This window comes from Chelonia mydas, chromosome 9 (assembly GCF_015237465.2).
Source record: "Chelonia mydas isolate rCheMyd1 chromosome 9, rCheMyd1.pri.v2, whole genome shotgun sequence".
NCBI classification, from domain to species: Eukaryota; Metazoa; Chordata; order Testudines; family Cheloniidae; genus Chelonia; species Chelonia mydas.
Window position 1 is genome coordinate 15,607,387 of NC_057855.1, and position 23,863 is coordinate 15,631,249.

The window sequence follows — 23,863 nt, forward strand, 5'->3', positions numbered from 1 at the left end:
GAGCAGAGCTGAGAAGGGGTGTGATGTTATGCAGGAAGGTGCTAATGGCTGCCATCAGGTAGTTCTTTGATCAGTCCACAGTTACTGAGGCGGTTCAATTGAAGCTGTTGGCTCATCTACCCAGATGGCAGGAGCTCCATGTGTCCCTTATTTCCCCCTTCTGGTTTTCCAGTTTTCCCTAAAATCAATAGGGTTTTGCCTGTTGATGCCTAGAACGTTCCCTGAAATTTTAGAATTGATCAGGCACAGCATTCAGACATTATTGCATTATAGCTAGACAGACAAACAGAAAAAAATGCCATAAAGTTGAGGGTAGGTCCTTGCTTACCTCGGACAGTTAAATAAACATAGCTGTTTGGAAGGTACAGGGACTAAAGATCAAAAGTAACTTTGTAAATTATGTATTCAGTTCTTTCCTATTTATCTAGAGTTAAATTCTCACCTCAGAAGCAGCTTTCCAAAATTCTGGACAAATTACGTATCTGAGGGACTGTCAGCAGTCATTATTAACTGGCGATATGCTTGTATTCTGCTAAAACAGCTAGCCTCAGATCTACATGAGTATCCTGGAGGATCTCTGAAGAGGAAATATACAGCTTTTAATAAGGCAGCTCTGAAACCAGTTTAGCATATTAGTTACTGTTGACTTTGGAAAGAATACCTTATTTTTATGAATTTAATTAGATGTGTAGCCAATAGAGAGCTGTCTGTGTGCTTGATTTGACAGAGATCCAAATGCAAAATCTGTTGCTCAGTGCATCCTTACAGTTTGTGGAAGTCACTAAAGGTTTTAGGTCCATAAACCAATTATATTCTACTCTCTTCATATGTATCTGTTTTCATATAAACCAATTCCTAAACCTAAAGGACCAGGTTCTCAGCTGGCATAAATTGGCTTAGTTCCACTGAAGCTACCATGATTGATGCCAGTTGGGAATCTGGCCCATTATTTGCAAATTATAGGCTTAAGAAAACAATAATTTAAAATGTGTCCAGACCTACAGAGCTGTATTGTGATCTCACTTGAACCAGTATAAATCTGGAGTAACAGTTGAAGCCAGTGAAGTAACATCATGTAAAATTGTTGCAAGATCAGAATCAGGTGTTCTTCTATAAACATTCATGTTTTGCAAAGCATTAAAACAAAAAATAACAATTGGAAAGGGAACAGCATGACTTTGAGACAGGTCCCAAGGGTAGGGAAATGCTCTGAGTGCAATGGAAAACTGGCATATTTCTCACTTCTTTTCAGTATGAGTCCTTACCAACTCTGATGAGACAATGCATGTAAGGATAAGATGATCAATCTTTAATACAGAGAGGAGACTAAAAAAATGAAATGAACTAATAGGGCAAAACATGCATGAAGAAAGAAGTCACAAGTGTAGAAAGGAGTCAAGTTTGTAATGGACACTTGTGTCCATAAACAGTTATTTCTAGGTGAGTCATTTATTGCCACTGGGATGATAACTACTTATGGCATCAGTGATTAAGAACTGTGCAGTTGCAAGATGAAAGAATCGATTTCAGCTAGATATTGACCCAAAGCATCAGAACCCACCCCTCTTCAAGGTTTAACCACATTCTCTGGAATGGAGCTCAACATGGTTTGTCCTTATCTAAACTTGCAGACAAACGGTGCTCAGCGCTCATTCAGCTCACCTGTTGCTAATACTCACTATCAGTAACAAGGAAATTTTTCTAGTGTAGAGGTGGTTTAGTCAACTGGTATGCTGAGATTTTGTTGATCATCATTGTGTCCTTGCATTCTCCCATCTACTTGCCTTCATCCATTTGTTGTCTCTTGTCTTATACTTAGATTGTAAGCTATTTGGGACAGAGGGCTATCTTTGTTCTGTGTTTGTATAGCACCTAGCACCATCAGGTCTTGGTCCATGACTTGGGTTCATTGATGCTACCAGTACAGATAATGAATAATAATATATGCAGTAACTTAAATGGAGTTGCTTGTGATTTACAACAGAATCTGGCTTATAAACTCCCTACCAACTCTGAGTCTAATTCATATGATTGAGTCATAGGATTTCTGGTGCCAATGGTTAAGCATTTTCTTTATGCAGTCTAGCTGACTCATGGCTTGCCAATGAGTGTCTCTCACAAGAAGAACTATAGAAATCAATAATACAACCCCAATATAGCCAAAAGGTAGCAGCTACGAGTCATCAGGAACAAGATATTGAGTTCATGCTCCTGGAGATTTTCTCATGCGTTTAACTTCTCAATAATAATTTTGTAGTATGTTTATTTTGAATAAAGGTGGGCCTTAGTCATGAAATTTAGATCCAGGATCCAATCTGAATCCAAAACTGGATGGCTGTTTGATTTTGATATTCTAGATTTGGATCAAGTCTAGTTTTTATTGGACTAATAGGAATGTTTTGCAACATAAATGACTTCCTGTTTTGGGGACTGTTCTGTGCTATAAAAAAACCCCCCAGCTTTATTGTAGCATCTCTGTGTAGTCTGGCCTGGCTTCTGCTGGTTTTGCACCTGGTTTTAAAAAGAGCCTCCATGCCTGCGAGACAGTTTGTTTACATTGACCGTCTGCAGGCATGGCCGCCCACAGCTCCCAGTGGCCATGGTTCACCATTCCCGGCCAATGGAAGCTGTGGGAAGCGGCAGCAGCCCAGATCCAGAGTTTCAAGACTGGAAGATGAAGAATTGGGAAGAATGTAGACAGAGGCAGGTTTCATTACAAGCAGGGCAAATGATTATTGAGGGCAATGTGCTTTGGGGGCCTTATGAGGTCCTGGCTTAACTCAGCAGCAACTCATGAGCAGCAGGGGTGGAAGAAAGAGAATGCATAGTTCAGTTATTTTCTTTCCCTCCTCTGCTCTTGTTCTTGCTTGAGACTCTGAAAATCACAAGTCTTGTCTTCTCAACACCGTACACAGGAATTGAATTAGTAGACTTAACGTGGTGTCCTGCCAAAGTACTGTGAGCTGCGACACAAAACCAAGAATGGGAACTGGGGATTTTTCTAAGAAACCTCACTGAAAGGTCACTAAGGTGAGAGAAAGGTCATGAGAACTGAAATTAGGCTAATCAGCAGTGGTTGTGAGAGTGCTTGTCTCAGTGAGGATGAGAGTGCATGCACAGCATCGTATGTTGGGAAGCGTTAACAGGAAATCGCTGTTTCTGCTGGAAGCCAGCACTGCTAACTTGAATTTTTCCTAAATTAAGGTTATCGCATTGTCTTTGATAAGTGTTTAAAATAGTTTGTGTCAGCATCATAACCTCATTACAAAGTGGTGAAGGCATCGATTAGCTAACATAATACATATAATGGAAGAAACTGGGGATGAATGAATCTAATGTAGTCTGCGTTATTGCAACCCTGTGTGTTCAAAAATCATGAGCCAGGCCCCCCAGAATGAGGGCAGAATGAAAATCAGGAGAGTAAAAAAAAATTTGCGCTCTTTTTATTGGCCTTCTGATTTTTGAACCTTCAGGGGTCACGTTTACAAATGTTTCCCCCCACATCCACAAGGACTAGAAACTTTTTATGGTAACGAAAGCTGAGATTCTCATGTGATGATCTGACCCGAGGAGCTTCGGTTTAAAAAACCCCCACCAACTCTCATGAGTCTCATGATAAAACTGCAGGATTGGCAACGCTTCACTTGAGATGATGCAAACCTATCACACTCTTTTCAGGGTTAATAAAGGTAATTTTTGTTCAGTCCTTTCTTCCTGTAATTAAATCCTGCCCTCAAGGGTTAGTCAGGATTTCAGATCTGTGTTTTGCTAGATGAAGAGAAGCTTGTACTCACAGTCTATGATAGACAGGCAATGTGACGCAGGTGGAGCAAGCTATGTTATTAGGGAGAGAAAAACTCTGCTAGAAACTGGGCTGGCACAGTGGGATGACGCATATACAGTATTTACTTTTTTCCCTAGAATTTTTCTCTCTGCCCTTTCTGATTCTGTATTCACAGTCTGTCTCTCTCTCTCTCCCTCCTTGTTTTTCATTCTACCCTCATTTCTGCTCCACTGCACACCTTGTTCTTTCAATGGATCCCCCCACCCCCACCCCATGTTTGAATCCTCTAGGCAATACATGAGCCCAATAACGTTCAGAGTGGTGGTCAGCTTTCACACTCACAATATTCAGGTATTTGAAACAAGGCCAAACCAATCCACTGTTCCCTAGCGAAAGTTTTAGTGAGCTAAACTGCACCTGTTAGACTCAGCTCGTTGTAAAGGGCAGTATGGAGGCATGCTGCCCCTTCACTGAGACCTAGTGCTTCTCAGAGAGCCCTGGTTTTGCTGTTCGTGTGTATGTGACAGGGAGACTTGGTGCTTCTCAGAGAGCCCTGGTTGTGCTGTTTGTGTGTATGTGGCGGGGAGGGGTAATTTGCTATTCCCTCTGTGTGGCCAGCCAGTTCTCATGGTTGACATGTAGTGGGGAAGAGGCGAGCCATGGCTTTGCTTGCTCCTCGCTCCTCCCTGTTGCCTTTCCAGCAAGTTGCTTCTGGTGGCAGGAAATCAGTAGCAGCCCCTGTGCTTAGGAGCTGCCATTCTGGTCAGCCCTTAAGTAGGTCACTTAGGGGGTGAGGTTGGGTGTGTGTGGGGGGGGGGGGGGTGAGAGACAGGGAATAGGTAGTAATTGAGCTGGTAATTTATGGCTTGTGGGCTAGATTTTTGCCAAGGGGACATGACCTGTACTAAGGAATGCATGTTGCTGCCCTGTCCCAGGGAGAGAATTCTGGCTCACGGAGCCATACTTCCGTCTCTGCACCTGCTTTGCTCCAGGGGATTGTCCGTCTGTACCAGCAGCAAATTATCACCCCCACTGCTGCCTGTGCCAGCTGCACTCTGCTGACTTGTACTGTCTGGCTGCTACTGTGAAAGCAGATGTAGCTGAAAGAGAATTCTTCCCTAAGTTATCCACTGGCAAACAGGCCTGCTGCAGCCCCTAGCAAATAGCCAGACTCAATACATTTGTTAATAGTTTACCCATTAACTTATTATGTCAATTCATCTGACAAGCAGGACTCTTGTGCCTGGCACAATAAAGAACGAAGGGAAGGTGAAGACGTTGTGATCGATACCGAACCCCACCTTGTATATATTCATTCTTGACATAATCTCTAATGGCTTGTTTGCCATTTCTTCTCGTCAAGTCTTTATCACCTGCACAGTGGGCGATAAAGATGGAAAATCATTATTTGTGTCTATATTAACTTTTACCATGTAAACCCTGCTCTTTTGCAAGCCCAGTTGCCATCATGATTCATAGGGCTGAACTTAGAAGGATAAAACACATCTTTTCAGACTGAAGAAAATTCTATTTCCTTTCCAAATATAAATGCAGATAGAATAAATATGCAGTGTTATGCTGCTAGTGGCCATCCCTTAATGGCATGCATATGCTAGAAGTGGCAATGTCCTAGTAAAATAATTTCACATCATAATGGTTGTGGGGCGGGAAATGAAATATACTATTATCTTGTAGGTTTGATCCACCAGCCTAGGCAATGCTCTTACTGATGTTAGCAGTGCAGTATCGGGTCCTGTATTCAATATGAAATCACACTTATAAACTTCTCTGTGTTATTCTGGAATGTCAGTAATTGGTCTGGTGAGGTGAGTGCACTGGGAGACCCATGTTTTCTAGTGGACTGTATATTCTGATCTGGAAGCATCTGGAATTTTACAATTCTGTGGAGCCAGTCATCAAACACACACATGGTGAAACTTCACTGGAGTCACTGGGGTGAAATTGTGCCACCATAATCGAATACGCCTTTCCGGCTGGTTTGAAAGGGCTGTCAACTGCGGCTGTAAAGACTCCAGCATACCCGTCTTCAGGGTTGAAAGGAAATCTGCTCCCGTGACTGTGGTTTACATACCATACGAAGAGCTTAGGCAGAGGCATGCAAGGAGCTAGCATAGTAGGACCATTCTAAACAGCAGGAGACAAAATGTAGGTCTCCTGGGCACAAGTGAGTTGCCTTTGCATCTGGTCACGACAAGGAGAAGTGTAGCATTGTTCTTCAGCATTGTTCTTGCATTAAAGGCCAGGCTGTATAGTGAGATAGAATAGAGGATGAAAATGAGTGGTTTGGTAGTTTTGCATTTTAAGCTATACTTTTTATTTCCTTTCCTTGGACAAATGGGGCAGAGAGGTTTTTAGGTGTGTGTGTGTTTACTTAGACAGAAAGGCATCTGACAAGTCTGAGAGTCCTCAATGAATCTACAACTAGCTGGAAGTGTTATCCCTCTTAGCCCAGGCAAGGACTCTGTGCTGCTGTGACATAAGCAGCTTCACGGATGATTGGAAGGTGTCAGAACCACTAACATGCTTAAAAATCATGCACACAGAACTGATGCACTAGGCTTGACCCTGATTTCAAGCTTTTATTACACACATGAAACCGAACTGATTCTGGATTTGCACTGATGTAACTGAGTGGAGAATCCGACCCCGCGTTTCTTGGCTTTGCCTGCATGGAATATGGGTATTTGCTTTCTGACACAGCCAATCCTTTTATTTTTTAGAGTTACATAGCATTACCTTTATTCCAAGAGAGTAACAAATACTCCTTTAAAAGTGTCTAAACACATAAATTATTGTTTGTAAAGGTGAAGTGAATTATTTCCAAAAGTTACAAATCCCCCTTTCCGAGCAAATGATTTAATAATCATGGCAAATATTTTGTTTGAAATTTAACAGCAGAAATGACATGTGACTCTTGTAAATCATTTCTTTGAAGTGGGGCAGATCCTCAGCTGGTATAAAATGGGTTTAGCTGCATTGACTGACTTAAAACCACTCTGATTCACGCCTGCTGACAGTCTGTCACTGAGCCTTTTCAGTGTAGTTGTCAAGCTGCGTGTTGATACAAAGGTTGATGGGACTCTTATTATGCTGATATGTAGAAGGATATTATCTGGGGTTAAACATAACTGTGTTTAAGGATGAGGGATTTGATCCTGCAACCTTTAATCATATTGTGCTGCACTCACACCGGAAGTCCAACTGAAGCCATGAGCTTGTTCATGTGGGTAAGCCCTGCTGAACCTTAATGAGGGTTGCAAATTGGACAGTAGGGCCAAAGGAAAATAAATCTTTAGCAACAAAAAGTGATGTAAGATTTTACTAGGTTTGTGTCATGTCTCTTTTTCTCCAGATTTTCCACTGACTCAGGTTACTAACAGGGGGACAAGGAAGTAGGGAGTACATTAGTCATAATTGCAGGAAACGCCTTCCCAAATGCTGCTGCTTAGTTGCAGATGACCTGACTGATGCTGTTTTTCCGTTGCTCACCACCTGCTTCTTCCACTAACATAAAGAGTATTAGGTGTAGCCTCCAGCAGGCTCATTAACAATGCAGAGATTTACTCAAGTGCTGTGTAACTTGTCACAAGCCCTTTAGAGAGGAAGAATGGTCCAGTGGCTAGGACGCTGACTTGTGACTTGGGTTTCTGCTCCGTCATTGACTTCCTATATGACCTTGGGCAAATCACTTAGTCTCTTTGTGCTTTGGGCCCCCATCTGTAAAACAGGGATAACAGCACTGCTCCCCTCCCCCAGCGGTGTTGAGAAGATAAATACATTAAAGATTGTGAGGTGCATGGACAGGACCAGCCTTAGGGAAAATGGTGCCCAGGGCAAATTTGTATTTTGGCACCCGCCCAGCCCCTTTGCCCCTAGCTCCTGCACTCCCAGCCCTTGCACGCCCTTAACCCCTGCCCTCTCCTGTGCCCTAACCCCTACACTGTTCCCCTTTGCCCCTAACTCCTGCATTCCCCTCCTGCACCCCCAGCCACTGCCCCTCTTCTGCACCCTCTTCACCCCAACCCCTGCACCCCCGTCCTGAGCCCACGTTGGCAAACTGATCTGAATGCATGGAGCAGCTGACATTGCTGCCCGCTCTCCCCTGGAACGCTGCTCCTCTGCGCACCCCTCGGGGGCTGGGTGGTGGGGGAAGCGAGGAGCGACGTCAGGGCTCCCTGCATCCAGGTCACTTTCTCCACCCGGGCTGCATAAGGGGAGGGCAGAGAGCAGCAGCTTCTGATGCTTGCCTCACAGCACAGCCCAGGTGGGGAAAGTGACCTTTATGCATGGAGCACTTGATGTTGCTCCTCGCTCCCCCTCTAAACCCCCTATGGGGGCACGGAGGAATGTTGGGGGTGGGGGTGAGCTGTATCTGTGTGTCACTGCTTCCCCCGCGCTGCAATGTTCCTCCGCTGGGGGGAAGCAGGGGGAAATCTGGAAGCCCCCCAGGAAGCAGTTTCTGACACTACACCAGCAGTGCACACGTTTGCACTGCCGCACGGCGCCCCCTAGACCACCGGGTGCCCTGGGCGGCTGCCTGGGTGGTCCACCCCTAAAGCCAGCCCTGTGCACAGATACTAGGAGAGAGGAGGCCTTAGAAGATCCTTTAATACAAGGAATTGTGTTGTTTTAATCACCAAGGAAAAAGCAGGTAACAACCTCTACTGACTTTGGATGTTTCTTTCTCTGTGCAGCACCGGTTTGAAAATGTAGCTATGTATGAATCAGTTGTAGCTGGTAATGTTAGTGAACCAGACTGGGCAATGGGTTGTATTTTGTGTTTTTATCCCATGTACGATTTATTACACAATTAGCTGCACATTAATGCACTGACTGAGCAAGTTCACTGTTTGCTTTCCATTTAAAATCAGAGCAAGAGGGTGCTTCTACGGGTATGTCTACACAGCATCTGGGAGAGAGCCTCCCAGATGGGGTCAACAGATTCATGCTAGTGGGACTTGCACTCTAAAGATCACAGTGTAGGCAGTACTTTTACACTGCAATTCAGGCTGGAGCCCACCCCCTCCCTAGGCTTGAGCACCCAAGCTCCAGCCCAACCTGCAACATAAAAGCACCACCTACACAGCCAGTTTTAAAGCCCTTGCACAAATCTGTTGACCCGGGCTGGGAGGCTTGCTCCCAGACGCTGTGTAGACATATTCCAAGTGAGTGACATCCAATCCTGGTGAAGCCCTCATAGTTAAATCATCAGTATTTTAAATGGAAAACACATAACCTTTAATGTAAATGTCCTGGGGCCCCAGTCCTGCTGCCATTGACATCAAAGGGAAGTTTTCCATTCTAGCCTGAAACTGCATTCACTTTTCTCCTGAGCCCTCCCTACTCCCTTGAAATTGTCCTCCTCTGTGTCCACAGGGGGCAGGCAGGCTGTAGTGTGCATTTAGAGGGCATTCCAAAGGCTGTGAGAGATTGGAGGAATCCAAGGTTACAGTTCCATTTGGGCTATGCTGCCAGAGAGACAGTGGGGGGGCCAGGGGTCTCCACACACCAGGCCCCTAACCACAGCTAGATTCACCTGCAACCGCCTGAACCTATCATGTATGATGCTGCAGAAACAATAACATTGCTGATCCCTTCCCTTGAACAGCCCCCTGTGTTGTTGGTGAGCGAGCATTTAAGATGTCACTGAGCAGTGAAAGAAGAGTAAATACCTCGACGCTGAAGAAAATTGCTGCAGACATGAGCAATTTAATAGAGAACCTGGACACCAGGGAGCTCCACTTTGAGGGGGAAGAGGTGGATGCTGACATGTTAAATGATCCAAAAACAACCGGTGAGTTAGTGTCCATCTGTTTTCACCGTATGTCCCACTAGGATTTAGAAATGCAGTGCCGCTGAGGCGAAGATGAAGCTTTCAGTTAGATGGTGTTAGGGAGTGTGGGTGGAGAGAGTGTGAGAGAGTGGGCCAGGATTTTGAAGCTCTTGTGGGCCCTCGTGAAACTGTGCTTGGTTCTTTAGGGCTGTGAAAACTTTAAAGTGATGGCGTCATCTTGCAAAGTACTATGTGACGCCTACAAAAACTTAGTGATGCCCTCAACCTAAACTGGGAGTTGAGGGTGTTCAGCATCATGAAGGATCAGACCTGGATTTGAGAATTCAGAGCACCTCGTAGGAGTTGCTCATCAAGAATGAGCCATAAGAAGCACATCCAAGGCCCATTAAAATCAGTGGAAAGACTCCTACTGGTTCCTATAAGCTTTGGATCAGGCCTTAAGTAAGCTTTAAGATTTAATTTGGATTTCCTTTAATTTGTTGTGTTTTAAAGTATAAACCCTTCATTTCATTTTGGCACAGCAGCTGCACGTCACTGCACCTGTCTGTCTGTCATCTATGCATTTCTAGCTATCTAATAAAGGCAGGTGGCTTTTTTGTTTGATTGTTTTTGTTTTTAAACAGGATTAATGTTTTTTTCTAACCTACTTGAGGTTTTTGACACTTAGCTGTGTCAGAACTCTTTAAAATAATACGTACAAACTACCTTGAAACTGGTCAAACGCTGCTTCTTGTCTTGCCTACAATTTCCATTAGTACCTGGGTGACCTGTTGCAAATTGCAGAAGTTGATGAATGAGTAAGTCTGCAAACATACACAAATACCCCCCCCAAAAAAACCTTGCTACACAAAACACCCTTTTGTTCCCTTATTTGACAAGTGTAATTTAATTTTAACTATTCCTGATAACACCTCATAATACATCAGTAAACATCCTGTAATATATTTTGTAACATGGATGAAGACTTAGTGATAGAAGACCTCATTACAGCACTTTGCTATTAAATCTTTGCTGAGGAGATGGGTGAGGCTGCTCATTTGGTGCATGAATTATGGAATGTGTTGCTTACCTCTGTGCAAACTGCTGAGGTTTTACTGTATTTCTCAAGGTAACCATTGACCCTATCTAATGATAAGAAAGTGCTATATCTGGCATTTGAACTCTTAAAGTCAGATCACTTAATTCGAAGGCTTCCATGAGCTTAGGTGTAATACATTTGAATAAGGCATAATATGCACTGGGGAAAAATAAGACTACAGAACTTCAAGATTTTATATAATCATTATTAACTTGTTACATTATCCCTTGGCTATTACACTCTTATTCATAGTTTAAAATAGTGTTAAGCTAATTGCTATTTTATGGTCATTTGCAGTGGGCATCCCATTCTCTGCAATTTATAACACTCAAGGGTTCAAAGAGCCTCATATACAGACATATCTAACCGGATGTCCGATTAAAGTCCGAGTTCTGGAAGTAGAACGCTTTACCTCAACAAAAAAGGTCAGAACATGAATGTTATTGGAACATTGTTTTAAATCCCAATCCCATTTTTAATTTCATGCTCCTATTACCATGTTAACACATCACATACAAGTTAACTTTCTGTAAATCAGCTAGTGGGTTTTAGAAAATATGAATAAGTCTGTATGGGAATAACTCTATCAAGGACAATATGAATAATCTTTGCCTGTTCTGTTTAGAGTCTAATAAAAATTATAACTAAAAGTCATAAGAAATGGCTATACCTTTAAATAAAAAATGATAAACTCTAGAGTATTTAATGCTAGAAGATTACCCATTGAGTACTGAAACACTGGTGCTATTCTTTCCTGCAGGTACCATGTCCAAATGTTTACACTATTGAATTCACACATGGGGACTTTACATGGCAAGTGAAAAGGAAATTCAAGAACTTTCAAGAATTTCACAGGGAACTGCTGAGATACAAAGCCTTCATACGAATTCCTATCCCTACAAGGAGGTAACTATTTTATGCAGTCTTATAAATATGGACTGGAAAGACATGAAAAGCCTGATTCTCTCTTACCCTTGTAGTACACATGTGTAACTCCATTGACTTCCAGGAATCACTCCTGATTTACCCTGGTATAAATGAGAGGAGAATCAGGCTCAAAATCAACATAATAGTAAGCAGCAGTAATCTGAATGATCCAATGATCTCTCTCTTGCAAGATGTAGAAAGCATGTGGGACATTTTGTGCAGTCAGTTTTTTAAGCAGAATTTCCCATCGAAATCATTGGGTCGTTGTGCTTCAAAATTTATGGCACAATGTGGTCTCTTACCTTTAAGGCCTTATATCTGAGCATGCTGAGCTCTCTCAGTTCCTCTTCCCAGTGACTCTAATGAGGTGCTCAGAGCTGGCAGGACTGGGCCCAAGAAGTGGGACAGAGCTCCAAACATAAAGAGAGTCGTGGAAAGAGGCCTGAGTGGTGGAGTGTTACAAAAGGATAGTTTGGAGATTGGCGTGGGAAGACTGTAGGAAGCTAGGGGGCAGAAGAGGAAACAAGAGTAAGGATTTTGGTAAGGGTAGAGATATGAAAGGATAAGGATTAGTGAAACATAATGGTCCAAGAACATGGTCCAAATTCCTTTCTGCTTAAATAGGCAAAACTCATTTGAAGTCAAAAGAAAAGGAGTACTTGTGGCACCTTAGAGACTAACCAGTTTATTTGAGCATGAGCTTTCGTGAGCTACAGCTCACGAAAGCTCATGCTCAAATAAACTGGTTAGTCTCTAAGGTGCCACAAGTACTCCTTTTCTTTTTACGAATACAGACTAACACGGCTGTTACTCTGAAACCTGTCATTTGAAGTCAGTGGATCTGTGGCCATTTGTATCAAAGGAGAATTTGATACATCCTCTGCTTTTTGCATTGTATTTTAGTTTGAATTGATTTGTACACAATGATTTGTTAGACGATTTTACGCCTACCCTTATCTTTCCTCGCTACCTGTCCCTCATTTTATAATAAAGTTTAAAATAGAATGTCAGGACTTTTGTGTCAGAGGAAAAAACACTCACGTTCTACTGATCAGACAAATAATCTGGGATTTTTTTTCTTCCAGTCACACAGTTAGAAGACAAAGTGTCAAAAGGGGAGAAGCGAGGCAGATGCCAAGTCTGCCACGCACGTCTGAGAACATGGTCCGAGAAGAACATTTTTCTAGTAGAAGAGTAAATGTCCTTCCTTCTTCTAAATACTCTGTTCAGAGATGCGGGTGTGCTGATAGAAGAGAGGCTGTTGACATGTTGTGCTGTCCATTTTATTCTTGGGATTTTTCTGACTTTCACTCTGGGGGGCCAGCTTGTTTGCTGAGCTGTGTTCTGACCAAGTTCAGATGCCTTCTGTTTTGCTAGTGGTAAATTCTTCTGCTTGGTGAACCGAAATTCTGCCAAGTTTAGAGTCAAATTGTCCCTGCTCAGAAAGTGGAAGAGACTGCCTCAAGGAGCACTCCCTCTGCTAAGATCTGAGTTATTTCCCCTTTGCTGGGATATTGTGGGGCAGTGGAGGGTGTGCTACATGCATGTGTATATGTATATTTTTTTTCATTCAAGCGGTGGTTTGTTTTTGATTCTCTTCATTACTTCCTGTAGCTATATAATTAGATTTTTATAGTAATCCCTACATCCTATCTAAAGTTTTCTTGCATTGTAGAAACAACTGGAAGACTACTTGACAAAGATCTTAAAAATGCCCATGTACAGGACCTACCATGGAACGGTAAGTAGTCTGTGCAATAGCTTAAGCAACAAATGAATATTCTTTTCATGTATAAGTACTTAACTGAGAGAAATAAATCCTGTCGTTTACTCTGAGGTATATTAAAAGCATTTTGCAGCCATTTTTATTAGGGCAAATATTTTCTCCAAAGTCCTTGTGAATCTGATTATAACCAAATAAAATGCTATACTATCAAGCTATTGGGGTGTCACAACTACAACACATTACGACAACCTACTTGTTAAGGGCAGTCTTGTGCAGACAGCTCATTACACATGTAATGTGACTGGGTTCTGATTGGTTCTGGGTAGCATTTAAGATGTTTGGTTGGAGGTTCAAATGCCTAAATAATTGGGGTCTCTGCTATGTGGCAGATGTTACCTTCACTTTGGGAATCTTGTGAATTTAACCTCATAGGGCCAAACTGTGCTTTGGCTTATATCCCTGACAACCCCATTGACTTCAGCAAGTTTGTGTTGGTATTAATAAGAGGAGAATTTGGCACCCTGGCTTCCCCAAGTAATTCATCACCTCCACAGGGACATGGTAATCTATATGTTCCCTCATTCCTATGAAACCTCATTGAAGTCAGATGGTTCATGTTATATCCAAAATTTGGCCCATATTGTGCAAGAATTTGTCTCTTGAAAGCCATTTTATGTTCTTGGAGTTTCACCTCATTGACTGTCCACATTTCTCACGTGCTAGTTGGAGGAGACTTTAGAGGCCATAATTGTATGTGAATAACATTCCACTGCCATGGCCATTTATTCCCCCTTCTCCTGACCCCACATAAAGGATTCATTACTTCTCTTCTGTATCATCACCAAAAATTGGTTTGTTGCAGAACTTACTGAATAAGCAGAGGCAGTTTATCCTTCTGAGCAAGACAAAACAATTGAGTACACTTGGTTTTAAAATGAGACAGAAACGTAGACTCAACTTTACATCTTTAAGGGGGTACATCTGCTCACTATATGTACTGTTGTTTCAATGTTGCCCATGCCAAATGTATCTGTTATACAGGGCAAAAATACCCTCCCATGCTGGCCAATATGTTAATGTTACAGTGGGAAATCTGCACCTCAAATGAACTGGCTGCCATTTAGAGAAGCTCTGCTGTTGTGGACAGTGGTGTATGCTGAGAGGGGGAGATTTAATTCAGAGTATGTGGCATTGGATCCATTTTGCCACTCTCCCATGTGCAGGCATTGCCTTGTCAGATCTCTCTGATATGTCCACTAATCTAACAACGCCAGAGACTTCTTGATTAAGTCCTGGTTGGAAACAGGATGTTAGGGGAAAAAAATACTAAACATGTATTATCTGCACCCTGGGCCCTCTGCAGGTAAAGCCTATGGACCATGAGCAGCTGTGTTTCTCTCTCCCATCTTTCTCCAGTGCAGCTCCTGTGATGGGTTCGGTCACAGAGATCCCCTTGGGACTGTCACCTGATGTGCTGAAATTACCTCTGAGCCCATTTTCCCTGCCAGCTTGGGACTCCAGAACCCTGCCTTGTTGAGCCAGACATGCTAGCCTGCTGCAACACAGAGCCAGGTCTGGTCCATGCCCCCAAAGCGGCAGACTTTAACTAAAAACAGCTCAGCAGGTTACCTGTCTCCAGCACCCAGACACCCAGTTCCCAATGGGATCCAAACCCCAAATAAATCCGTTTTACTCTGTATAAAGCTTATACAGAGTAAATTCGTAAACTGTTCACCCTCTATATCACTGATAGAGATGCACAGCTGTTTGCTCCCCCATGTATTAATCACTTACTCTGGGTTTATTAATAAACAAAAGTGATTTTATTAAGTATAAAAAGTAGGATATAAGTGGTTTCAAGTAATAACAGCCAGAACAAAGTAAGTCACAAAGCAAAATAAAACAAAACACGCAAGTCTAAGCCTAATACACTAAGAAACTGATTACAGGTAATATCTCACCCTCAAAGATGTTCCAATAAGCTTCTTTCACAGCCCAGACTCCTTCCTAGTCTGGGCCCAATCCTTTCCCCAGTATAGTCTTTGTTATATATCCAGCAGACATCTCAGGTGGTAAGCAGGGGTTTTCTCATGACTGGCAGCCTCTTTTGTCCTGCTCCACCCCCTTTTACAGCTTTGACACAAGGTGGGAATCTTTTGTCTGTGCTTGTCCCCACCCCCGCCTTATCAATGGAAAAGTACAAGGATTAAGATGGATTCAATAGCATGTGACATAGTCACCTGTCACTGTAAGACCCCGTAGTCTTCATTCTTCCTGAGTTGGCCCACAGGTACACAGGAGGGCTTGCAGGTAAATAAACCATTTACAACCAATTGTCCTAGTCAATGTGAGCCATCAAGATTCTAAACCACCATTAATAGCCCACACTTTGCATAATTACAATAGGATCTCAGAGTTATACTTAAAAAGAAAAGGAGTACTTGTGGCACGTTAGAGACTAACCAATTTATTTGAGCATAAGCTTTCATGAGCTGTAGCTGTAGCTCACGAAAGCTTATGCTCAAATAAATTGGTTAGTCTCTAAGGTGCCACAAGTACTCCTTTTCTTTTTGCGAATACAGACTAACAAGGCTGTTACTCTGAAAAGAGTTATACTTCATATTTCTAGCTTCAGGTACAAGAATGATACATGCATACAAATAGAAGAAATATATTCAGTAGTTTATAACCTTTGTTACGATGGGTTACAAGAGACCTTTTGCATAAAGCATATTCCAGTTACATCATATTCACACTCATAAGCATATTTCTATAAAACATATGGAGTGCAACATCACAGCTCCATTCTGTCCTGGCCAGCAGAGACAGATATTGTTCTGTACGTACATTCTTAGATCATTGGCTGGCTTTCAATGGATTTGACTTCTGCGAAGCACTCAGTGAGAACTTGCCTTGTGATGTTGGCTGCACTCCGTAGTGCAACAGGTGGTGCAGTTGATGGGGAAAGAGAGATGCTGGGAACCAAACATTTATTCATTTAATTTAAGATGATAGTTCTCAGACCAGAGACAAAGCTGCAGATTTCTGATGTTCATCGTGGACTAGCGTCTGTCCTTCTTACAATAGTACGAGTTTGTTGCTGTTCTTGTGTTCAAAAAGTCCGTCACTTGAAAATGGAGAGATGTGCTGCTTGTTTTGCTGCCTGCGCAAATTTTGGCTCCTGTGTGTTAGGCTCTGCAAATCCTCGGGCTGAGGTCCAGCTAGATCTTTGGCTTGTAGATGTCTCCAGCTGAATTCTTTGCAAGTTCAGGCACGGGGTTAACTTGAGTGATTCATAAAGGCCAGATGACCCATGTGATTTATTGCCCCCTGAATCTTGTGAGGATCCTCTTTCTGCTAATCCAGTCCCCTAGAGGCATTTTAACAACTGATCTGGACAATTCCATTCATTCTGGCTATGTTTTTATTTTGTATTTGTGGCTTGTGTGTTTCGTTCATTTGTATATAATTGGCTCAGCTTGGATGACCTTGGCAAACTTAACTGGTAGCTCTTTTCACCATTGTTGAGGAGCTCAGGGCTATGAAGCACTGTGGGATGTAAAGGGACTTACATAATGTGTTGAATATACAACTCGTGTCTAAATGTTTTGCCCGCAAACTAGAAAATAGCATGCCCCTAAACATTGTTTAGTGATGTAACAAGGGCTGCGCTCTTCGACTATGTAACCCTAAGTGGGAAAGTTTATAACTGTCTCTTCAAATTTTTCTTAATGGAATATTTGTGTGTTTGCTGTTGTGGCAGGGTATTAGACATGGAGCTGGCAGCTAGTTGAGGGTATAGTTAACGTTGCCTGTTATGATAATCAGATACATCATGATAATCAGATACAGGGAACTGGGGCAGTTGGGCAAGTGTGGCCCAAATACCTTGTAAAGCCGTTTCTGTGGGCTTGATTTAAATGGAAAGACTCCATTGATTTTAATTGCCTTTGGATCAGGACATATATGAGCTTGATAGTTAAAAGATTCCAAAATAACGCTAGTTTAAACCAGTAAGTGTCCATGCAGCCTTTTGCACTGGCTTTACAAAATCAGTTTAAAATTACACTTCAAATTAAAGCAGTGCAACAAGATAAGTCGAATGAGTTTCACAGCTATACAATTAAAGAACACTTCATGCACCCAACTGTGGTTGCTATTTAAGGCTCTTATCCTGCAATTAGATCTGCTAGGGCAGACCCCTGCAGCCATGCAGAGCCCCACACTGCCAGATCTGATTACAGGACTGGGGCTTTTGAACATGGAATTGTAGCAAACAAGAATAATGTTTACATGTGCATTTAGTATAAAGCAATTTTTCTGTGTATGATGAAATTAGAATACTGTCCTAGAACATTGTTATTCTGAGCACTGGTGAAGTAGTGTATTATTATGTTGCCAGAGCTACTAGTGAACTATTTGTTTTATCATTGTTAAAAAAAACTAGAGCTGCAATGAAAAACAGACTTTGGAACTGCTGAACCCTACTTAAAAAGGCAATGTCATCTGAACAATCTTTCTTAAAATCTTGCTTAAATATATCATAAGTGCTTGGTTCAGCAGGGGGAAAAAAAGATGGTTAAAATGTTTCGTGTCTCCACCTTGCAGCTGTTATTTCATTGTTCATAGCTCATTTGCTCTTCAGCTGATCTCCCATGTCTGTTCCCACCCCCCCTTGTTACAATATCATTGAAACTTCAGTCCCCCATCTCAGAGTTAAAATATTCTGATGCAGATCACTGTGAAACCTGAGTGGGATGTCGGGTCACCACAACAACAGCTGGGTAGTGTAAGAATTCAAATGTAAAGGAGACAAAAGGGTACTGCTCTCCTACTACCCTCTATTTCAGTTTTCTTTGTGAATTATGAGATCCTCAGATTAAAGGCACTGTGCCAGTAAAAGTATTTAACAAAATAATAAAATTGATAATGATATCACCTAATCATATTTTTTCATTCCATTAAATAACGTTTCCTTTAATCTACAGGATTTTTCCATATTGAAGCCTCAGTCCTGCAAACACTTACCTGCTTAGTTTTACGTATTTGAATAATCTAATTTAAGTCCAGTGTGACTACTCACGTACATAAAAAGAAACACAGGAGTAAGGATTGGGTCCAAAAGGCCAAGCTTTGCCTTCTGATGCTCTCACAGGACATAGGATTTCATTGGACATTGTGCACATACAGACCTATCCAAGGGCTGAGTTTGTCCTGAAGGATGTCATATGGCATTCGTATTTGGCTACCATCAGGAGCAGACCAGTCAGAGAGGAATGTGGTTCTGTGTTTGTGTTACCATGGACACCATTTTAAGGACTGGTTGGGTGGAGGGGACTGGCAGCTACAATGTTGAACAATATATGCCTTTGATCTGACAGTTCCAGGCAATAAAGTTAAGCAAATAAACTGTTTCATTTCCATCTGAGTGGTAATTTCTCCTATGTACCTGTTTTTCTTTTCCTTCTTTGTGCACAGTTAGTCTCTCACTTTCTCATTAGTAAATGTTCGCCAAACAACAACCTAGTTACTTTTCAGAGCAAATGGCCAAGATTTTCAAAAGTGGCAAGTGATTTTATGTGCTTTGGTATTTGAGAGGCCTTAAGGGGCCTGATTATCAGAGGCTGGGTCCTCTGCACCTTCCAAGAAGCTGAAAATTTGTCCCCAGAGCTGAGACTGCCTGAGGCCCAACTTAAGCACCATGTAAAAGGCTTTAAATGGTACATAGGCCTTGCGCAGGCTGTGCCGAATTTCACCCACAGAATAGAATGGACTATTCACAGATGGCAGAACCTGTTTCTTCTTCCTTACCCAGGACAGGTAGCGAGAATTTGTGAATTCAAAACCTTGTGAACAAAACCATGAAATAATTAGTACTCTTTGCTTCATAAAAATGATGAAATCATAGGAAAAGCAGGAAATCAAGTATACAGATACCGGCTTCTACTAAGAGCTAGTTTGTGTCCTTGGGCTACATGGCCATGCATGAGAATAGGAGCCCTTTGACTCATCTCTGTGGCTGTAGTAGCCCTGAGCATAGAATCATAGAGTTTAAAGCCAGATCATCTAATCTGACCACCTGCGTATCTTGGTTTGGAAGGATTAGATTTGTATTGGTGTATGTTGGTACACATCAATTTCAAACAAAAATGCAAACCGATGAAAAAATATTTCCACCAATAATAATTGTAATATACAGATAGATAAAATAAGAATAGGGCTGCTTGATAACTTATCAGAGTCAAAATCCAGCCTTTTGAATTTGGCTTGTTAAAATGGATTAGCAAATGAATAGTAAAAGCAAGTACGATTTGTTGATTGAAGGATATTTACTTTGAATATTTGCATGTGATGTTGACTATTTGAGTTAATAATTTATAAAACTTCAGCTTTTTTAATTTCAGCATCTGCTGTCACTAATTGTCTGATGCCCTCCATAATTTCACATAACTGTGAAAATTTAAATAATTAAAAATATAAAAAAATGCTTAAAATAAACATTGATATTATCTGTCAAAATTATAAAAATCAAACTCTGCCAAGGCTATGTACATCACAGGCCACCAACACCTGCTAAACCTAACAACCAGAATTAGACTGAAATATTACAGCGCGTAGGAGACTAGACGATTGTGTGACACAGACAGAGAATAGGGGGGACTGAGGTGCACCAGTGCTTGAGCCCCTGCAATGGCAGGAAATTGATTAAGTGAAACATACCCAGGTAATCCTGGCAAGTGACCTGTACCCGGTTGCTGCAGAGGAAGCTGAAAACCCCCAAGGTCACTGCCAATTGGCCCAGGTGGAAAATTCCTTTCTGACCCCCACAGTTAGATCAGGATCAGTTAGACCTTGAGCATGTGAGCAAGAACCAGCCAGCCAAGCACCTGAGAGAGAGAAATAGAATGCTCATTGCTACTCAGAGCACAGGTCTGCCCTGTCCAGTGTCCCATCTCCAGCTGCAGCCACCTCTGATGCTTAAGAAGGAGACAAAAGCCAACAACAATCCTAAAATACATGGCAGGGAGAGAAGGCAGGGAAATCCCTTCCTGACCTCTACAGGTGGCTGGCTAAAGCCCTGAAGCCTGAGCTTTTAGGACCAAAAGACATAAACTGTACATGAGCCCCAGGGCTGACAAGCCCTGCCCCCTACCATCACAAGCAACCCCGATATACAATCCTACTAAAGAATTTGGCTCTCTCTTAAAACTAACTAAATTGTTTGCCCCCACAGCTCCTATTGGAAGGCTGTTCCAGAACCTCACTGCTCTGTTGGTTAAAAATCTTCTTCTAATTTCCAGCGTGAATTTGTTCATGCCCAGTTTGTATCCATTTTTTCTTTTGCCAACATTGTTCTTTAGCTTAAATAACTCTTCACCCTCCCTGGTGTTTATACCCCTTCCCCCCATGTATTTTTTATATAGAGCAATCGTATCCCCACTCAGCCTTCTTTTTACTAGACTAACCAAGCAAGCTCTTCCACTCATAAAATAGGCCCTCCACTCCCCGGATCATCCTAGTAGCTCTTCTCTCCACCTGTTCCAGTTTGAATTCAACTTTCTTGAACATGCGTGATGAGAATTGTACAGAGTATTCCAAATATTCTTACCAGTGCCTAGTACAAAGGCATTAATACTACATTATCTCTACTGAAAATGCTTTGCCTAATACATCATAGGATTGTATTTGCATTTTTTTGCAGCTGTATCACATGGGTGGTTCATGGTCATCCTGTGATTCATTACACACACACGTCTCATTCCTCCTCTGTCTCTTCCAACTGATGAGCCCCCAGTCTGAAGCAGAAATCCTTATTATTAGACCCTAAGTGCATGACCTAGCACTTTGCACTATTATATTTCATCCCATTTCTGTCACTCCAGTCTTCAAGATCATCCAGATCTCCCTGTATAATAATCCGATCCTCCTCTGCATTGACGATGCCTCCCAACTGTGTATCATCAGCAAATTTCATTACCACACTCCTACTTCTTGTGCCAAGGTCATTAATAAAAATATTGAATAAGATTGATCCCAAGATGGATCCTTCAGAGCCTCCACTAGTAACCTTCTTCCAGTCCGATAATCCACTTTTCAACACAACCTGTTGCCTTCTCCCCTTTAGCCAGTTCCTTATCCACCTTACAATTCTTGTAACAATCCCAGTTTAATTTATAATTTCCCATATGGTACCCTGTCAAATGCTTTACTGACATCCAAGTATATTAGGTCTGCTACACTTCCCTTCTAAAAAAAAAAAAAAAAGTTTTTCTCCCATCGCAGATGTGGTAATTTCCATTTCCATCAGTCCTCCTACCTTCATGCCCATGTTCCATATTAGCATCTGTATTAAAAACTGAGGTAAAGTATGCACTTCATTTTTGGGCCATACCTAGGTTATCTTTAATCTCCTTCCCATCCACTTTACATAGCAGGCTTAACCTCATCCTTCCTTATTCTCTTTCTATGTATTTAACTAATAAACCTCATATTATTTATTTTTTTAAATTCAGCTTGACTTGTAGCAATTCTCACTTTATTCCTACATTTTCTAACCTCCAAGGTGTAGCTTTCTTTACCCCTTTTCCATTCTCTGTAGGCTCTCTGCTTATTCCTAATGGCCTCAGCTGAGTCTGGGGTCTTTCCCTATGAGTGTTTTTTTCCCCCTTGCTTGGGTGCAAATTTCAGACAGTTTTCGTATAGTTGATTTGAAGAAATTCCAAGCCTCTTCTGCATTTAAGTCCTTGAACTCTTCACTCCAGTTGACCTCTTTAACTCATTCCCTTAATTCCCAAAGTTTGCCCTTTTGAAATTTAAAAAAACATAGCTGATGACCTGGTTTTAATTATCCTTCTATTTAATTTAAACTGAATCAACTTGTGATCACCTGATCCAAGGTTATTTCCTACTACTAGCTCTTCTATGATGTCACTACTTACCAAAACCAAGTCTAAAATTGCATATCTCTTGTTGGTTCAGTGACCAGATGGCAGCTACAGGCCTGAGAGGAAAGCAGAGCTGCCTGGCTGGGAGGGGAGGTTATGTTGTGCCCTTAAAAAAAAGTGGTAGCAGAATACTCTCCCCTCCGCTGCACCAGGGCAAAAGAACTGGGCAGGAATGGAACCGTGTCTCTGAGTTGCATTTTCTTTCTGGGACTCTTCCCGGAATGACATGGTTACACCCAGCCCTACAGGCTCATTCTAGCCCTAAGGGCCCAAATCTGTCCCTCTATCATGTTGTGTCAGACTTCCTACAGTTTGTGAGTAGTCTCACTGAGGTCAATCTAACTGCTTCACAGTTATTATTCCACATGAGAAAGGGTGGCAGAATCGGACCCTAGGATTGTTGTGATCTGCGTTGTGTCAAACCATTCGCTTCTGTTGATTTCATTTGTGGTTTGGAAATCGCCGTTTTCTGCCGTATGGTACAGAGCAAACCTAAAGTGTGGCTCTGAAGCTTGGGATGAGCATTCCAGGCCAAGGGAACCATGAAACCCTTAAATAGTGTTGGTCCCTATGGGGATTTTCACCATGATAAGGCCGTGCTCCTTTGCCAGTTCTGCATCTCCACTTGCTCTGGATCTAAGAGGTGAGTGTAGCTATTGCAAGACGGGAGTGATGTTATAAGTGGTATTTTTCTGAATACATTCTGACCTTGGATGCACGTGGCTCCCATTTATTTCTCATTGAGGTCAATTGCAGCTGTGCATGTGGATCTGAGACTTGAATTTAGCCCATTCGGCTCTGGATGGCAGCATATTTCATTAGAAAGTTAAGTTCTCCTTTTGGCTCTTTGCTGCCAGATCAAATGAGAAAACCACCTCCTGCTCCCTCCCTCTGCGTGTTTGTGCACTTTGGCTAATTAACCCAATACAGACAAAGGAGAGTAGCTGAAATCTGTTTAGTTCTGTATCACATGGGTCAGATTCTGCTCTCACTTTCAACCCTGTGATGAGAGACACTCTCTAACTGGATCTGAGATGACTAAGCAGCAGCATATATGCCAGGAATGGCTTACTCTGCCAAGAAAGCCTGGTTGGTTGGAAGAGGTCTAGTTGTAGATTTTAATGCAGACATGGAGTTCATTGTCATTAGTTTGCTAATGGCAAGAGGACTACACTTCTGCTCATCTGTATATTCTGCTGTGATCTCTTTGGATAACTTCAAGGTTTTTTGAATTGGGGTCTGTTGATGACTCCAAACATTTTACATGAGATTACAACAGACTTCCACTTTATATTAGCAATTTTTGTCTGTCCATTTAATCACTGGCCTTTTGGTGGAGCCAACTGGCATGAGGTAGACACACATCTAGTGGAAACTGAACTGAGTCTACGAACTCTGTTCACATAGGTCACCAAACACTTATCAAGCAATGGTAAATTTTATCATTACTGACGTGAACTGAATTTGAACCAGTGACCTACCAGTGAAGGTTCCAATGGGTCCTTCCCAATCCTCTAAATAACCACATATAATGCCCCATCAAATCTGATTTTGGTTGTTTTGGTCATGTTCATTAAAGGCCTGATCC

At 42.1% G+C, this 23,863-nt stretch overlaps 1 protein-coding gene across 7 annotated transcripts in view; it reads left to right on the top strand.

The window, feature by feature from the left end:
• Positions 1–23,863, top strand: part of PLD1 (phospholipase D1) — a 123,736-nt gene that overhangs the window by 34,932 nt on the left and 64,941 nt on the right. For all 7 annotated transcript variants that reach the window (XM_043522380.1, XM_037908562.2, XM_043522379.1 and 4 more), the window contains 5 exons: positions 9,414–9,599; positions 10,975–11,102; positions 11,438–11,583; positions 12,690–12,798; positions 13,280–13,345. In XM_043522380.1, the coding sequence (XP_043378315.1) occupies positions 9,446–9,599; positions 10,975–11,102; positions 11,438–11,583; positions 12,690–12,798; positions 13,280–13,345 (603 nt within the window). In that variant the 5' untranslated portion in view covers positions 9,414–9,445. The remainder of the gene's footprint in view (positions 1–9,413; positions 9,600–10,974; positions 11,103–11,437; positions 11,584–12,689; positions 12,799–13,279; positions 13,346–23,863) is intronic.